The sequence below is a fragment of the Nerophis lumbriciformis genome, linkage group LG24 (assembly GCF_033978685.3).
Source record: "Nerophis lumbriciformis linkage group LG24, RoL_Nlum_v2.1, whole genome shotgun sequence".
Classification (NCBI taxonomy): Eukaryota; Metazoa; Chordata; class Actinopteri; order Syngnathiformes; family Syngnathidae; genus Nerophis; species Nerophis lumbriciformis.
Genome location: NC_084571.2, coordinates 5,745,195 through 5,764,541, shown reverse-complemented (window position 1 = coordinate 5,764,541; position 19,347 = coordinate 5,745,195). Strand labels below are relative to the sequence as shown.

General features: G+C 38.7%; 1 protein-coding gene across 1 annotated transcript in view; it reads right to left on the bottom strand.

Moving 5' to 3' along the window:
• tbc1d17 (TBC1 domain family, member 17) overlaps nt 1-18,904 on the bottom strand; it is a 33,293-nt gene extending 14,389 nt beyond the window's left edge. The window contains exons 1-10 of the mRNA XM_061981399.1: nt 18,866-18,904; nt 14,650-14,745; nt 14,512-14,589; nt 9,725-9,827; nt 9,476-9,659; nt 8,988-9,096; nt 8,727-8,900; nt 6,534-6,659; nt 6,363-6,466; nt 1,413-1,507 (exon numbers count right to left, since the gene is read on the bottom strand). Coding sequence (XP_061837383.1) covers nt 1,413-1,507; nt 6,363-6,466; nt 6,534-6,659; nt 8,727-8,900; nt 8,988-9,096; nt 9,476-9,659; nt 9,725-9,827; nt 14,512-14,589; nt 14,650-14,745; nt 18,866-18,892 — 1,096 coding nt within the window. The 5' untranslated portion in view covers nt 18,893-18,904. The remainder of the gene's footprint in view (nt 1-1,412; nt 1,508-6,362; nt 6,467-6,533; nt 6,660-8,726; nt 8,901-8,987; nt 9,097-9,475; nt 9,660-9,724; nt 9,828-14,511; nt 14,590-14,649; nt 14,746-18,865) is intronic.
• Nucleotides 18,905-19,347: the final 443 nt, after the last annotated feature.

Sequence of the window (19,347 nt, the reverse complement as noted above, 5' to 3'; positions counted from 1 at the left end):
TCCGAGCTAATGTCGCTATAGCTTGCTGTTCTTTCCGCCATTTTTGTTTGTGTTGGCTTCACTATGTGACGTCACAGGAAAATGGACGGGTGTTTATAACGATGGTTAAAATCAGGCACTTTGAAGCTTTTTTTAGGGATATTGCGTGATGGGTAAAATTTTGAAAAAAACTTCGAAAAATATAATAAGCCACTGGGAACTGATTTTTAATGGTTTTAATCATTCTGAAATAGTGATAATGTTCCCCTTTAATATGGTTCATGGAGACCAAATTTAAATAATTTTGCATAATTCACACAAATTTGTACGTGACTACTGAGGACCATAAAAAAAAAAAAGTTCAAATTAATATGACACGATCCTCAGAATACAGAACTACAGCTGTCCTCTTATAGGAAGTTTCACCACTTAAATGTTAAAGCAAATCCTGCATTTTCTGTGACATTACTGAAAACTGCTATTTAGCAGTAATGAAGTTGTCTGCAACTCCAACTACCATGGAAAATTCTGAATGTGAATCATACTTTAAGGTAATAATGTTTTATAATCATGCTGTATGAAAATGTCATCTTCAGAATGGATCTGACTATCATTTAAAAAGGTTTCCCTTTAGGGGACCTGTTTTTTTGTCCCCATACCGTCAGAGGTCCCCTAAAGGTGACTGTGTAAACAGAGCGATGTCCCCATTAAGTACCGGTAAGCATTGCCAGAAAACACACACACACACACACACACACACACACACACACACCATACTTGCCAACCTTGAGACCTCCGAATTCGGGAGATGGGGGGGGGGGGGGGGGGGGTTGGTGGTAGGGGGGGTATATATATTGTAGCCCGGAAGAGTTAGGGTTGCAAGGGATTCTGGGTATTTGTTCTGTTGTGTTTATGTTGTGTTACGGTGCGGATGTTCTCCCGAAATGTGTTTGTCATTCTTGTTTGGTGTGGGTTCACAGTGTGGCGCTTATTTGTAACAGTGTTAAAGTTGTTTATACGGCCTACTTCAGTGTGACCTGTGTCCTATGTCGTGCAGTCACTTACTTGTGTCTGTAGAAGGCATACAACATGTAACTGGGCCGGCACGTTTTTTGTTTGGAGAAAAAGCGGACGCGACGACAGGTTGTAGAGGACGCTAAAGGCAGTGCCATCACGGCACGCCCTCAATATTGTTGTCCGGGTGAAAATCGGGAGAAATACGGGAGAATGATTAACCCGGGAGATTTTCGGTAGGGCCACTAAAATTCGGGAGTCTCCTGGAAAAATTGGGAGGGTTGGCAAGTATGACTCACACACACACACACACACACACACACACACACACACACACACACACACACACACACACACACACACACACACACACACACACCTTTATATTCACAGGAACGTGTGTTTGCATGACAGCTCACCAATCAGATTTCTGTATCCCCTCAGGAGCGAGTTCCTCATTTCCTGCTCCTCGCTGACAGACTTCCACTGCACTTTCATCCTGAAGTACTCGTCACTGCAGACGAGATACACCGACATATTTCTTTGTACACCTTTACTTGTGGAAACATCCTCCATTTGTTTGAAATGTTGTCATGAGGATGGATCTATTTATCTGCGCACTAAACGAAATGATCAAATTATGAAAAAGTCAAAACGCACACATTGGCAAGATGCTGCCGAAGAAAAGTGCTGAAAATTCAAGGAATGTAGAAGTTAGCCAGACTAGCAGAAATTTAGCTAAGCTATCGGGAAGTGAGCCAAGCTGCCAGGAAGTTAGCCAGGCTAACAGAAAGTTAGCAATATTAGCAGAAAGGTAGTGCAGAAAGTTAGCCGAGCTACAAGGAAATTAGCCAGGCTACAACGAAGTTAGCCAAACTACCAGGAAGTTGGCCATGCTAACAGAAAGACAGCACAGGAAGTTAGCCAAGCTACCAGGAAGTCATACAAACAACCAGGAAGTTAGCCAGGTTAATAGAAAAGTAGCACAGTAAGTTAGCCAAGTTACCAGGAAATTTAGACAGGCTACCAGGAAGTTAGCCAGGCTAACAGAAAGATAGCACAGGAAGTTATACAAGCAACCAGGAAGTTAGCCAAGCTACAAGGAAGCTAGCCAAGCGGCCAAAAAAGTTAGCAAAGCTACCAGGAAGTTAGACAGGCTAATAGAAAAGTAGCACAGTAAGTTAGCTAAGCTACCAGGATCTTAGACAAGCTACCAGGAAGATAGCAAAGCTAACAGAAAGATAGCGCAGGAAGTTAGCTAAGCTACCAAAAAGTTAGCCAAGCTACCAGGAAGTTATACAAGCCACTAGGAAGTTAGCCAAGCTACAAGGAAGCTATCCAAGCGGCCAACAAGTTAGCAAAGCTACCAGGAAGTTAGCCAAGCTACCAAGAAATTAGCCAAGCTGCCATGAATTTAGCCAGGCTACCAATACGTTAGCCAGGCGAACAGAAAGTTAGCAATGCTAGCAGAAAGGTAGTGCAGAAAGTTAGCCAAGCTACAAGGAAATTAGCCAGGCTACCAGGAAGTTAGCCAGGCTACCGGGAAATTAGCTTAGCTACCAGGAAGTTGGCCATACTAACAGAAAGACAGGGCAGGAAGTTAGCTACGCTACCAAGCAGTTAGCCAAGCTACCAGGAAGTTATGCAAGCAACCAGGAAGTAGGCCAGGCTAATAGAAAAGTAGCACAGTAAGTTAGCCAAAAGCTACCAGGAACTTAGACAAGCGTCCAGGAAGTTAGCCAGGCTATCAGGAAGTTATACAAGTAACCAGGAAGTAGGCCAGGCTAACAGAAAGTGGTCAATTGTACGGAATATGTTCTTTACTGTGCAATCTACTAACAAAAGTTTCAATCAATTAATCAATCAAAGCCAAGCGGACAAAAAGTTAGCAAAACTACCAGGAAGTTAACCAAGAAATTAGACAAGCAACCAGGAAGTTAGCCAGGCTAATAGAAAAGTAGCGCAGTAAGTTAGCTGAGCTACCAGGAATTTAGACAAGCTATCAGGAAGTTAGCCAGGCTAACAGAAAGATAGCAGAGGAAGTTAGCTAAGCTACCAAAAAGTTAGCCAAGCTACCAGTAAGTTATACAAGCAACCAGGAGGTTATCCAGGCTAATAGAACGGTAGCGCTGGAAGTTAGCCAAGCTACCAGGAAGTTATACAAGCTACCAGGAGGTTAGACAGGCTAATAGAACGGTAGCGCAGGAAGTTAGCCAAGCTACCAGGAAGTTATACAAGCAACCAGGAAGTTAGCCAGGCTAATAGAATGGTAGCGCAAGAAGTTAGCCAAGCTACAAGGAAGATAGCCAAGCGGCTAAAAAGTTAGCAGAGCTACCAGGAAGTTAGCCAAGCTACCAAAAAATTAGACAAGTAACCAGTAAGTTAGCTAAGCTAATAGAACAGTAGCGGAGTAAGTTAGCCAAGCCACCAGGAACTTAGACAAGCTACCAGGAAGTTAGCCAGGCTAACAGAAAGATAGCGCAGGAAGTTAGCCAAGCTACCAGGAAGTTATACAAGCAACCAGGAAGTTAGCCAGGCTAATAGAATGGTAGCACAAGAAGTTAGCCAAGCTACAAGGAAGATAGCCAAGCGGCTAAAAAGTTAGCAGAGCTACCAGGAAGTTAGCCAAGCTACCAAGAAATTATACAAGTAACCAGTAAGTTAGCTAAGCTAATAGAACAGTAGCACAGTAAGTTAGCCAAGCCACCAGGAACTTAGCCAAGCTACCAGGAAGTTATACAAGCAACCAGGAAATTAGCCAGGCTAATAGAATGGTAGCGCAAGAAGTTAGCCAAGCTACAAGGAAGATAGCCAAACGGCTAAAAAGTTAGCAGAGCTACCAGGAAGTTAGCCAAGCTACCAAGAAATTATACAAGTAACCAGTAAGTTAGCTAAGCTAATAGAACAGTAGCGCAGTAAGTTAGCCAAGCCACCAGGAACTTAGACAAGCTACCAGGAAGTTAGCCAGGCTAACAGAAAGATAGCGCAGGAAGTTAGCCAAGCTACCAGGAAGTTATACAAGCAACCAGGAAATTAGCCAGGCTAATAGAATGGTAGCGCAGGAAGTTAGCCAAGCTACAAGGAAGATAACCAAGCGGCTAAAAAGTTAGCATAGCTACCAGGAAGTTAGCCAAGCTACGGAGAAGTTAGCCAAGTTACCAGGAAGTTATACAAGCTACCAGGAAGAAGTTATACAAGCTAACAGGAAGAAGTTATACAAGCTAACAGGAAGGAGTTATACAAACTAATAGAAAGGTAGCGCCGAAAATTAGGCAAGCAACCAAGAAGTTAGCCAGGCTAATAGAAAAGTAGTGCAGTAAGTTAGCTGAGTTCCCAGGAATTTAGACAAGCTATCAGGAAGTTAGCCAGGCTAACAGAAAGATAGCACAGGAAGTTAGCTAAGCTACCAAAAAGTTAGCCAAGCGACCAGGAAGTTATACAAGCAACCAGGAGGTTAGCCAGGCTAATAGAACGGTAACGCAGGAAGTTAGCCAAGCTACCAGGAAGTTATACAAGCAACCAGGAAGTTAGCCAGGCTAATAGAATGGTAGCACAAGAAGTTAGCCAAGCTACAAGGAAGATAGCCAAGCGGCTAAAAAGTTAGCAGAGCTACCAGGAAGTTAGCCAAGCTACCAAGAAATTATACAAGTAACCAGTAAGTTAGCTAAGCTAATAGAACAGTAGCGCAGTAAGTTAGCCAAGCCACCAGGAACTTAGCCAAGCTACCAGGAAGTTATACAAGCAACCAGGAAATTAGCCAGGCTAATAGAATGGTAGCGCAAGAAGTTAGCCAAGCTACAAGGAAGATAACCAAGCGGCTAAAAAGTTAGCATAGCTACCAGGAAGTTAGCCAAGCTACGGAGAAGTTAGCCAAGTTACCAGGAAGTTATACAAGCTACCAGGAAGAAGTTATACAAGCTAACAGGAAGAAGTTATACAAGCTAACAGGAAGAAGTTATACAAGCTAACAGGAAGGAGTTATACAAACTAATAGAAAGGTAGCGCCGAAAATTAGGCAAGCAACCAAGAAGTTAGCCAGGCTAATAGAAAAGTAGTGCAGTAAGTTAGCTGAGTTCCCAGGAATTTAGACAAGCTATCAGGAAGTTAGCCAGGCTAACAGAAAGATAACACAGGAAGTTAACTAAGCTACCAAAAAGTTAGCCAAGCGACCAGGAAGTTATACAAGCAACCAGGAGGTTAGCCAGGCTAATAGAACGGTAACGCAGGAAGTTAGCCAAGCTACCAAGAAGTTATACAAGCAATCAGGAAGTTAGCCAGGCTAATAGAATGGTAGCGCAAGAAGTTAGCCAAGCTACAAGGAAGATAGCCAAGCGGCTAAAAAGTTAGCAGAGCTACCAGGAAGTTAACCAAGCTACCAAGAAATTAGACAAGTAACCAGTAAGTTAGCTAAGCTAATAGAAAAGTAGCGCAGTAAGTTAGCCAAGCCACCAGGAACTTAGACAAGCTACCAGGAAGTTAAACAGCAAATAGGAAGTTAGCCAGGCTAATAGAATGGTAGCGCAGGAAGTTAGCCAAGCTACAAGGAAGATAACCAAGCGGCTAAAACGTTAGCGGAGCTATCAGGAAGTTAGCCAAGTTACCAGGAAGTTATACAAGCTACCAGGAAGAAGTTATACAAGCTAACAGGAAGAAGTTATACAGGCTAACAGGAAGGAGTTATACAAACTAATAGAAAGGTAGCGCCGAAAATTAGGCAAGCAACCAAGAAGTTAGCAAATCTACAAGGAAGTGAGCCAAGCTACCAGGAAGATAGACAAGCTACCAGGAAGTTAGCCAGGCTAATAGAAAGGTAGTGCAGGAAGTTAGCCAAGCTACCAATAAGTTGGCTGAGGTATCAGGGTGGCAGACCTGAGGGATAGCCGTCAATTTATTTGCCAGATCGTGGCAAATAAATTGGAATCTTGTACTATATATTTAATATTTTCACAGCTAAAGCAGAAAAAAGCTTTCAAATATTTTTTCGAACATCATGAGAGCACTTTGGATATGATATAACAGCCACATATTCACCTTTACACTCGTAAAGGCGGGACTGGATGCTGCCTGATGCCTAGCCAATCAGTGGCCACGATACTGAACAGCACGCTCTACTTGGTTTGTTTTAATCTAGGGACCAGTAACACTGTACCGGTAGTATTGATATTATCCTTCCTTTAACCATGTTTATAGTTAAAAATGCTTAATTTAGGCCCAAAATATTTGAATATGATTTTAAGAAAAGCAAATCGTGATGTGGCAAAGGACATCTGCACAGCATTAGAAAAATGTGTATTACTTTGATGGCAAAGGTAAGAAATGATGCTGAAGGAGGGTGGTTATGTGAGGATTGACGGATAAAAAGCGCTTACGTTTTGACACGTAAAATGTCCTCCCGCTCTTTAAAGGTGCTGCTCCACGGATAAAAACCCAGCAGAAACTTCCACACATCCTTCCGTAGCGATGCTTTGATCCCCTGTAAACATTTCATGTTAGCACAAAACATCCAAAGTGTTGTCCACGTGACAGTTCTTGTGTCTCACCCCTCGGAAGACAAGATCTTTGACTCTCTCCGGGTTCTTAACGCGACCCTCGGGGTCCAGAAACTCCTCCCATTTGTCAAGCGGTGGTCCTCTGCTTACAACTGGCCTGGGGCCAAGCTCCACCCCCTAGAGGGAAGGCATCCAATAAATATATATAAATATATAAAGTGCGACCTGGAGCTAATTTTTAAGCACATTCTCTAAAAATAAGAAATAAAAAAGTGGAATAAAAGAGCAAAACAAGTGAAATGTAATGAGAAAAGGTTGCAATAGATAGATAGATAGAGATAGATAGATAGTACTTTATTGATTCCTTCAGGAGAGTTCCCTCAGGAAAATTTAAATTCCATCAGCAGTGTACAGAATTGAGATCAAATTTAAAAAGTAAATAGTAAATAAGTAAATAAATAATGGGGGTATAAATGGAAATAAAATAGAAAATATTACAATAACAATAAAAATAAAAAGCAACAATAAGAATAAAAATATAACGGTAAAAATAGCAATATAACAAGAGAATGACTAATAACACAAAGCTGCCATGTAGGCAGTTTTTCTTTAAAACTGTCAAAATCATTGTTGTTATGAATTATTGACATATTCAAGGTTGCAATTACTTCACATCAAATATTGCACTTTGAAATAAATTTTGGGGAAAACTATTGCATATTTTGTGTGTTTGCCACATGGAAAAACAGTTTTCTTTTACAAAAATGGCATAAAACCAACAAATGAAAGAAAAAACACTAAACAAAAATAATAAAAACTTTAAAAAATGTATAATTTATTTTTAACACTTTTATGAGTGGGTCCCAATAATTTTAGCAGGATTCGTTTTATTTTAAAAACTGTTATTGTTAAAAAAAAAAAAAAGAATAAAAATCAATGGTGTTATGAATTATTGACTTATTTAAGGCTTCAATTACTTCAAATCAAATACATTTTGGTAGTTTTCACCTTCAAAACTAATAGATTATATATATATTATTTTTCAAAACTAGAAAATGCAATTTCTGTAAAAATGTTGTGTAAATGCATAAGAAGAGCCAAAGGTGAACTGAAATGCTAATAGTTAGCAACCAGGCCAGATAAGTAACAAAAACTTTAAGCAAAATGAGCTAAAAAAGCTAGCAGTCTAACAGTATTGCTGAGTATATGCTAAATTAGTGAAATCAGCAAAATACCAAAATATATTAAACTACTAATAACGCTACCTATTGTTAGCGTGCTAAAGTGCTAACTGTAACCTGCGTCAAGTACCAAAATGTATTACTCTAAGGTGTGTAATTTGTTTAAAATACTAGTCTGCCAACATTAGCATCCATCAAGTACCAAACAAGACTGAGGTGTATATCAACAAAATTAGCTAAAAAAAAAGCTTGTAAACAAACGTTAGAATGCTAACAGATGTTATTTGTCAAGTAACAAAATATTTGACGCTGATTTGTATATCTGCAAAATAAGCAAAAAAGCTAGCATAATGAACTAAACCTTTTTCCACTCTGCGCTGGCGTCTTTTGTACTCCTTGATTTGACACAGCGGTCTAATTACCGGGCTCGCGCACCAGCAGATGAGACAGGAGCGCGCCGCGTTATACCTGCGCGCGAACGTAAACTGATCGGCTCTGATTTTATAAGCCGACTGGCCGAAATAATGCCGAATTATATACATTTCCCGGGGTTGCCTAGGTGAATAGGGATGCGGATGTGCTCTAAGATAAAATATAATTTTATTAAGTGGGGTTTGGCTGGTTGCTAAACAGCCACAGTTGCGAGCTCGCGCTTCAGCTGACGAGACAGCTGTTCACCGCTACAACATTATTAGGCAGTTTATTGAAATACTCCCACACTTTTGACGACTTTTGGCGTGCTTTTTTTCCCTCGCTCGCACCGCTCGCATCATCTGCTTTGCGCTCCGCCATGACGGCAGTGTGACGTAAATATGCGACGCGTCGAAGCATAAAAACGACGTCGACGTATTTACGTAACCGATGACGTCGACTACGTCGTTTCAGCCTTAATATATATATATATATATATATATTTATACATACCGGTACATAGATTTATTTGGCCAACTATACATGCATATACAAGGAATTTGTCTTCGGCAGTTGTTAGTTGTTATATATATATATATATATATATATATATATATATATCCATATGGTGTTGTGTATGAGGCTTTCTTACACAGGTGATGAGCTCAAAGCCAGGCTCCTCATCAAACTGAGGGGCCATACTTGGATCCTGAGCATTACGTTGATGATGTATGGAGGAGTCAGGAGGCTTGAGAGCCACCTTGAAGAAGTTGGTGACTTTGGAGAATCCGCCAAACGTGGTTGCATAGGGGTCCTGGATGAATCTCTGGTGGTGAATGTTCACAAGAGCAGGATTATTGACGTGTTTTTTTTGTAGGGGTGGGGGGTGTTTACAGCTGAACAAATAACTTACCGATACGAGATCTGAGCCGTCGTCAAAGAGGTGCAGCTTATCGAAGGACTGAGAGAGAGCGTTGGGGTCTTGAGGGTACGCCAGGAAGAGACGCCCATCAACTGGAGACCTGGTGATAACAACAAAGTCCATGTTCAGGCTGGGCAATTAAACGATATCAATATACAATGCCATGGACACGTTATCGATATCAATAACATTTGTGTCGTAGCATACAAACGTTGGACTCTGCATGTCAATTAGTCTCAATAAAGGAACAATAATCTTCATTTGCTGGCGATGTTTTTGTCTTTATGTAGGAAAAGTGTGTGTGTGTGTGTGTGCGGGATCAGTATCTGAGTGGGACACGTCAGTCCTGACCCTAGTGTTGTCTGTGCTCACGGTCCAAAATGATTTTAAAAATCCGAACCACACACTTGTGAGGTCAACCGACCGGTTCGGATTTTTCTTGACAACCCATCCCAACCCTACGTGGAAGCGATGCTTACTGGTCCAGGACGATGTAGCGGCTGAGGGCACGCAGCAGCTCCCTGCTTCCTCCCCTGTGGAAGTGCAAGGGAGGCAGCGGGTGGCCCCCTCTGCTGGTCAACACCAGGAAGTTCCGACCCAGGGAGAAGCGGGCCCTCCTTAGAGAGTAGAGCTCTGACAGAGGCAAGGAGAAGGACCACTGACCTGCAGAGGAAGACTACATCATCATCTCTTTGTTTATAATGTAAAAATAAAGATTTAATCTGCACCTGACTCTCTGACGGGGACATGTTCTCTGTCTTTCTTCACAGTGCTGATGATGGCCCAGTCCGGCTCGTAGCCGGGGTCAAAGTTTGTATCCTCCTCTCCATCCTGATTAATAAGAAGGTGCTTACAATCAGTGTCCTTTATTCATGCCAGACTAATTAGGGCTGGACCATTCTGGTAAAAACAATAATCATTATTATTTTTACAGTCACGATTAGTTCAACCATTACCGCATTTTTCTGACTATAAGGCACACTTAAAATCCTTTCATTTTCTCAAAATTCGACAGTGCGCCTTATAACCCGGTGCGCCTAATGTACGGAATAATTTTGATTGCGCTTACCGACCTCGAAGCTATTTTATGTGGTACATGGTGAGATGACAAGTGCGACCAGTAGATGGCAGTCACACATAAGAGATACGTGTAGACTGCAATATGATGGCAGTCACACATAAGAGACACGTGTAGACTGCGATATGACTCAAATAAACACCACCAACATTTTATATGTTCCATTGAAAGTGTAGAACATTACACACGGCACTCAAAAATCTATCAAAATGTTTCAATACGACTTTGGTAAGCTATGAAACCGCACCGCTTGATGGATTGTTGGCGCATTAAACATAGGAGTAGTATTATGGTGTGTGTATAAGGTAAGACATATTATCTGCCGTTTTGTTTCGCAATATTATTCAAAAGCAACTTTTCTTGCTTTCTGGTACCTGCTGATGTATATTTGGGATCTGCATAAGTCCTGAAAATTTGCGCGCGTCTGCCTTTGTAGTCCGTGCCGACCGTGCCGTCGATAAGCTTCTTCTTTTTTTCTTCTGGTTATGGGACATTCATCCTCTGCTGTTACCATTTCTAATGTAAAGTAGTGTAAAGTTCTTAGCGTAGTTTTTGGACTATAAGTCGCAGTTTTTTTCATAGTTTGGCCGGGGGTGCGATTTATACTCAGTAGCGACTTATGTGTGAAATTATTAACACATTACCGTAAAATATCAAATAATATTATTTACCTCATTCACGTAAGAGAATAGACGTACAAGATTTCATGGGATTTAGCGATTAGGAGTGACAGATTGTTTGGTAAAGGTATAGCATGTTCTGTATGTTATAGTTATTTGAATGACTCTTACCATAATATGTTACGTTAACATACCAGGCACGTTCTCAGTTGGTTATTTATGCCTCATATAACGTACACTTATTCAGCCGGTTGTTCACTATTCTTTATTTATTTTAAATTGCCTTTCAAATGTCTATTCTTGGTGTTGGGCTTTATCAAATAAATTTCCCCCCAAAATGCGACTTATACTCCAGTGCGACTTATATATGTTTTTTTCCTTCTTTATTATGCATTTTCGGCCGGTGCGACTTATACTCCGGAGCGACTTATACTCCGAAAAATACGGTACTTATATCTGTCAGTAAACTCGCCATGAAAGAGCTAAAACATACCGGTGTAGTGAGTTTACATTATTCATCCAAGGAACTTTAGTTATTAGAGAGTTCCGGTCGGACGGTTTTTTCATGGGACACATTTTCGATGTCGCTATTGCACTAGTGAGCCACGGATGAGGAGATGTGCGTCACATCATGATAGACGGCTCCTGCGATTTTCGTATCGATATGGTAAACTGGTAGGAGGGGCACATTTATTTATTTTTATTTCAAAGGGGGCATTAGAGAGACAATTTTGACATTTTCGGGACCCCAAAACATAAAATTATTCGGCATACCTGATGCGCCTGCAAAATATGGGGACTTTTTGTGCATGTTAAGGGCCTCAAAAAGACGTCTGAACATATAGAAGAAAAAACACTAACAAAATAAAATAAAATAAAATAAAGCCACTTCCGACTGTCATCCTCATTTGTAGCAATTAGGATCAAGATTGGAACACGTGAAAACGTTATAAACGTTTCCTGCTTTGTGACGAACCAACAGATCTAAGTTTGCGGCATGCCTAGGCCACATCCTGTTATTTGCAAAACATTTCAGCAACTTATCCTAACCCATCAGTTTGTTATTTGTCTATGATCACCTAAAGTGCAGAAATTACAGATTGGTGATGGCATGGGGCAGTTTTCACCGCATCGGCACTACAGGGTATCACTATCATCATTTCTACCAAATAACATCAAAATCTGAATTTGTGGAACCAAGTTCTTAACGTTACTTGTTTTTTGGCAAATCATCTGAACAATGTTTGGCACCATACCACGCCTACTGTACATCTTATGACGTAAGCAAAATGTGTTCATTATTTATCATTACCTCTATGTGTAGTACCTGTCATTTTTTTATTTTATTTTATTTATTTATTTATTTATTTATTTTTTTATGTCCTGTCCAGCTTCTCAGGCAAATCATATAGTTGATGTAGATGCCCATGTCGGCTGTTCAGATTTACTTTACAAAAGAGAAGTGTAGGATACTTCTCTTGTTGCCTTATTTGTATTTGACTTTATTAAATGTATTTATATTATCATTTAGTGCAGCCGGGCCGGAGCAGGAGGGGATAGAAAGAGAAAAAAAAAGAAGACAGAGGGGGAAATTGTGGGGACAAGAGGGGGATTAGACAGAGAGACAAAAACAACAACAGCAAACAACAACAACAACAACAATAGAGCAACATCAGCAAATATGACATGTACAAATATGATGGTAAAAGTAATAGCAAATAAGCAGTTAGCGAAAAATAAAAAATAATACAGAAATAACAATGAGCATTATTACACTACAAATGGATCAATACAAATACCAATAGAAATAGCGCTATTGATAATGAACAATACCAATAATTTACCTTTATTATCAACAATACAGTTGTTTAAATGCAACAATACATATACGTAATGATAACTTGAGATACGAAAGAATGCAGAAAAATGGAGGGGGAGAAAGAGAAGCAACCTACATTAACCTTGTAGATTGTTATAGTCACAATAGGTTAAGCTTTGTCAGTGTGCCATGTGTTACACCCAGTTTACCCTAGGGCAACAACGTTAATATATGTTTGATGAAACGTGATTATGTGCATGAGTGTAAGTATGCATATGTACTTGTATATGTACAGAATGTGTATATGTGTTTGTACAATGAATGTATATGTACAGAATGTGTATATGTGTTTGTACAGTGAATGTATATGTACAGTATGTGTATGTTTGTATATTGAATGTGCGTGTGGATGTACGAACATTAGGTAGGTAAATATGTACTGTATTTGTGTATGTATGTGGGAGCGTAGGTACCTATGTACGTATGTGAGCATATGTGAATTTGCATGTACAATACATTCGACTCCCAGAGTGCGTGGGAGCCAGAGCACGGCCCCATCACCCCCGAGAGCCCAACACACAAACAGGAGGCGTGGTGCCTGTCATTTTTATCGCGACTCATTTGGCCAAAGTCCCGAGGAGGAGTTTGTTAAAGTATGACCCCTTTTTTTCGCCGAATAATGGCCAAAAACCATCGGAGCAAAGTTTGGCGCCATACCACGCCCACATCTTATGACGTAGCAAAAATTTGTTCGCAATTTACCATCTTTGAAAACTTTATTTTGTTAGCGCAGTCAGATTGGATGTTGCGCACAGCGCTGTTATTTTGAAGGGGTGGAAGTGTGCTTCTGTTCTGAGATATGCTTCTAGCGCGCCCAATTAATATTCTTTTTTTTCCATTATAATATTTTCATGATGGTGAGAAGACAAATTTAAATTTGATTAATTGTCCAGTCCTTAGACCAGGGGTCGGCAACCCAAAACATTGAAAGAGCCATATTGGACCAAAAATACCAAAAACAAATCTGTCTTGAGCCGCAAAAAATGAAAAGCCTTATATAAGTTTTATAATGAAGGCAACACATGATGTAAGTGTCTATACGAGCCATATTAGCCTACTATCAAAATGACTATGTGTCGCAGGCTGAAGCAAATCTTCGTTGACAGAAATGTTGAAATGTAATATTTATTCTACAAATTTTTACAACATTAGAAACCAGTAGTAAATCAGAGGCTACTCAGGTGAGATAACTCCTGGAAATTACTGTCTTTTAATGACCAAAGGTATATAGATGTGTGTGTCCAAGTTAAAGGAAACGGCAGGCTGTCTTCTTCTAGTGGGTTTATTACAATTTTGGCAAGCTAGGTAATGTTTGCTGTGGTCTGGAACAACATGGCACACAAACAACTATCTTACATACAGGTAATATGTCATGAGAAATGCAAAACTAAATTATATACAAAGAGGATAAAAGTAAAGGATATCAAATGAGCTCAAATATACCTACAAATGAAGCATTATGATGCAATATGTACATACAGCTAGCCTAAATAGCATGATAGCATTGATTAGCTTGCAGTCACGCACTGACCAAATATGCCTGATTAGCACTCCAACAAGTCAATAACATCAACAAAGCGCACAGCATAAAACTTTTGGTGGACAAAATGAAACAAAGAAGGAGTTGACGATTTTACATGCAAACAAACTGTTGCGTCTCAGTCCACACTATGGTGAGTTCAAGAACCGCCGAAATTAGTAAGACAAAGCGATGTTCACCAAATACTCTCATCAGTGAAGCATACACACAAACATATTAAACAGTGGGATTTCTAACAATTAGAAAGATTTGTGTCATGTTTGTCCTGAAACAAAAAACATAGTAAAACAAAACAGAAAAAATGTTTCCCCCATCGTTTTCCATTTTCAATTATTTTTTTAAAATGTTCAAGAGCCGCGGGTTGCTGACCCCCACCTTAGACTGATCAAATTTCCTACCTTTTTGGAGTAGAGAACAGCGGGAGCAGAGCCGCCTTCGTCCTCTAGTGGACTCCATTCCAAAGCTGGCACTCCGGCCTGAAACGAGCGCATTATTCATCATTTCAGACGCTGCTTGGCATCAAAACATTTGCTTACCCTCTCGACAACGCGAATGAACCCAGGGATGCTAGTGTCCTGGTTACTCTTTTTAGCATTGGTGTGCAGGTACACTCCCTCCTTCTCGAAGATCAGCTGAGGAGCAAACAAAGCAGTTAGGACACAATCTAATGATATCTAATGCAGGGGTGTCATTTTCAAAACCAATACAAAATCAAATTTAAATTTGTCTTCTCACCATCATGAAAATATTATAATGGAAAAAAAGAATATTAATTGGGCGCGCTAGAAGCATATCTCAGAACAGAAGCACACTTCCACCCCTTCAAAATAACAGCGCTGTGCGCAACATCCAATCTGACTGCGCTAACAAAATAAAGTTTTCAAAGATGGTAAATTGCGAACAAATTTTTGCTACGTCATAAGATGTGGGCGTGGTATGGCGCCAAACTTTGCTCCGATGGTTTTTGGCCATTATTCGGCGAAAAAAAGGGGTCATACTTTAACAAACTCCTCCTCGGGACTTTGGCCAAATGAGTCGCGATAAAAATGACAGGTACTACACATAGAGGTAATGATAAATAATGAACACATTTTGCTTACGTCATAAGATGTACAGTAGGCGTGGTATGGTGCCAAACATTGTTCAGATGATTTGCCAAAAAACAAGTAACGTTAAGAACTTGGTTCCACAAATTCAGATTTTGATGTTATTTGGTAGAAATGATGATAGTGATACCCTGTAGTGCCGATGCGGTGAAAACTGCCCCATGCCATCACCAATCTGTAATTTCTGCACTTTAGGTGATCATAGACAAATAACAAACTGATGGGTTAGGATAAGTTGCTGAAATGTTTTGCAAATAACAGGATGTGGCCTAGGCATGCCGCAAACTTAGATCTGTTGGTTCGTCACAAAGCACGAAACGTTTATAACGTTTTCACGTGTTCCAATCTTGATCCTAATTGCTACAAATGAGGATGACAGTCGGAAGTGGCTTTATTTTATTTTATTTTATTTTGTTAGTGTTTTTTCTTCTATATGTTCAGACGTCTTTTTGAGGCCCTTAACATGCACAAAAAGTCCCCATATTTTGCAGGCGCATCAGGTATGCCGAATAATTTTATGTTTTGGGGTCCCGAAAATGTCAAAATTGTCTCTCTAATGCCCCCTTTGAAATAAAAAAAAAATAAATGTGCCCCTCCTACCAGTTTACCATATCGATACGAAAATCGCAGGAGCCGTCTATCATGATGTGACGCACATCTCCTCATCCGTGGCTCACTAGTGCAATAGCGACATCGAAAATGTGTCCCATGAAAAAACCGTCCGACCGGAACTCTCTAATAACTAAAGTTCCTTGGATGAATAATGTAAACTCACTACACCGGTATGTTTTAGCTCTTTCATGGCGAGTTTACTGACAGATATAAGTACCGTATTTTTCGGAGTATAAGTCGCTCCGGAGTATAAGTCGCACCGGCCGAAAATGCATAATGAGGAAGGAAAAAAACATTAATAAGTCGCACTGGAGTATTAGTCGCATTTTTGGGGGAAATTTATTTAATAAAACCCAACACCAAGAATAGACATTTGAAAGGCAATTTAAAATAAATAAAGAATAGTGAACAACTGGCTGAATAAGTGTACGTTATATGAGGCATAAATAACTAACTGAGAACGTGCCTGGTATGTTAACGTAACATATTATGGTAAGAGTCATTCAAATAACTATAACATATAGAACATGCTATACGTTTACCATACAATCTGTCACTCCTAATTGCTAAATCCCATGAAATCTTGTACGTTGAGTCTCTTATGTGAATGAGCTTAATAATATTATTTGATATTTTACGGTAATGTGTTAATAATTTCACACATGAGTCGCTCCTGAGTATAAGTCGCACCCCCGGCCAAACTATGAAAAAAAACTGCGATTTATTGTCCGAAAAATACGGTATAGCTTTTTTTTTTACTTAGAGGGCTCACCTAAAGTTTGGTCGTGGGGTCTCAGTCAAAACATTTAAAAAAATAAGTTGTACATATATTTTTTTTAATTACTATTATTCAGCGCTTAAATCTCCAGATCAACTTTAGGTTTATCTGTTAATATCGAAGAAAACAAAATATGTAATATTTTCAATTTTTTTTTTTTTTTTTTTAATTAATATTTAATGTGAAGTAATTAGAGCCTTAAATAGGTCAATATTTCATAACTCCGTTGATTTTAATTCCTTATTATTTTTGAGCAAAGACAGTTTAAAAAAATATCCCACTAAAATTATTGGGGATCCAAAAGTGTATAAGTCATATATTTTAGTTTTTTTTACTTTCAACACTTAAGTCTCTAAATCAACTTCAGATCAATCTTTTGATTAAAAGTTTTATGTGTTGTTTTTTTAATGCCCTTTTTAGTCAAAGACAAAATATGTAATATTTTCCCCAAGAAAGTAATCAGAGCCTTTAATAGTTCAATAAGTCATAACATTGATTGTAATATAGAATTATTAAAACTTTTTTTTTTTTTTCATCTTCTTGGGAATTCAAAAAAGGCACCACTCAGAAAGGGGTTCAAAATAAGTCATCCATTTTTAATTTTTTTTTACCAGCAACACTTAAGTCTCTAGATCACAGGTGTCAAACTCAAGGCCCCGGGGGCCAGATGTGGCCCGCCACATCATTTTATTTGGTCCTTGATAGCCTGGAAATAATATGTATCAATAAAGTACTGTAAATTTTCTTACTAAATGTATTCTTTCTTTCTATTTTGGGAGAACAAAATATATGTACTCCATGAAATCACAAATTATGTTAACTTAAATATTGTCTAATTATGCAAAAATATATTATCAAACATTCAAAACATTTTTAAATAGAAATAAATACTAATAATAATGATTTCAAAGCAAGTTATCCATCAAATAGTGCAATGTAAAAGTAGCAATAAATTTCATGGTAAAATTGTGGAATTTACTGTGGTTTTTACAGCATTTTTCTCTGAATTAAAAAACAGTACTTGTTTTTACTGTAAATGCCATTTTGGCATTTACAGTAATACACCAAAAAATCTACTGTTGTTGATTTGTGGTAAAAACAAACAAACTGGCAGCTCAGGTGGCTAAATTTTACTGTAAAATTGCAGTTTTCTTTATTTACAGTAAAAAAACTAATATAAATTTTACACGAAAATTCTGGCCACTGAGCTGCCTTTTTTATGATAAAAACAGCAGTAATGTTTTTCAATTTACAGTAATATAAACTATATTTTAGGGTGAAATTATTGCAATTTACCATGTTTTTCTTACATTTTAGTTTTCAAAAAAATCTACTAATAAAATGCATTTAAAAAATTGTGTAATAATAGTATTCACTTTTAACTGCGACGTGGCCCTCAGTGAAAACGACTTTGACACCTCTGCTCTAAATCAACTTCAGATCTTTTCGTCAAATATAAGTTTGTATTATTAAGTATTTTTTAATTTGTTTGGTATAGGCTACAGCCCCCTGCAACATTGAAAGGGAAAAAGCGGTAATAAATAACAGGATGGATGTTTGCTTTATGCCATTTTTAACAAAGAAAACTATGTTTTTTATATGGCAAACACACAAAATATGCAATATCCCTCTCCAAAAAAAATATCAAAGTGGAATATTTGTGAATATGTGAAGTACTTAGAGACTCGAATAGGTCAATAATTCATAACAACATAGATTTTGATGTATCACTATTTATTTTTTATTTTTTTAGCAATAACAGTTTTAAAGAAAAAAAGCCTACATGGCAGCTTTGTGTTATTAGAGTCAACATTGCAACTTTTTCTTGTTTTCATCTTGTTTTCCACGTTTTTAAATCGTATTTTTATACAATAGTGTACAGCCACAGATTCAGATTGGTCTGCAAATTCCACAGAGATAAAGCGCAAAAATAAGTGTGTCATTTCACAACCGGTCCGTCACATTCAAGTCACGTGATCATCTGGGCAGGTGTGACAGGTCATACGGTGTCGTGTCGACAGAGTTTATTTGATATCTTTCAACATTAAAAATGACCACTATGGCTATCTCGTCAAACTGTGTATATTATGCACGGTTAAACGCCATTTATACCGACAGTAAATACGACTAGCTAACACGTCAACCTCAACGCCAACAGGCTACGACAACAGGCTCGTGTACCCAAAGAATTTGGCACGATTTGTGGGTTGTTTCGGTTCAAAACATGAAAACTGATCAAATGAGCTTTGTTTATACCTTGTAATCGTCATTGTTTTGCTCCATTCTTCAACTGGCGTCGGTAGTCTCGACGCTGGTTTTCCCAAACAAATGTTACGTCACACTTCCTGTTTCCGTAAAGCCCGCCCCAGAGTGACGTCATCGTCACGAACGCCCATTCTTGAGACAAGATCTTAAACATAACAGGAACATTTGTTTTAATTGTATTTAACCACCATAAAGCGTGTACAATTTATGTTGTATAAAATAAAATATTATATAGTAAAAATAAAAAATAAAAAATATCATGGTGTCTACATATGGTTTTTCGACCACATTAACGTACCGTATCGTTGTTTTTCAAAACAATCTACCTCTTCGTTAAAAAAACGTAGCCATTGGTGAACTAGCTCATTACTTTTACACTCTAATATTGAATAATACTTTAATGTTTGCCAAAGCGAAAACTGCTTTATTCTAACGAAGTGATCACGTGACATAGGAGCGAAACTGATTGGTAG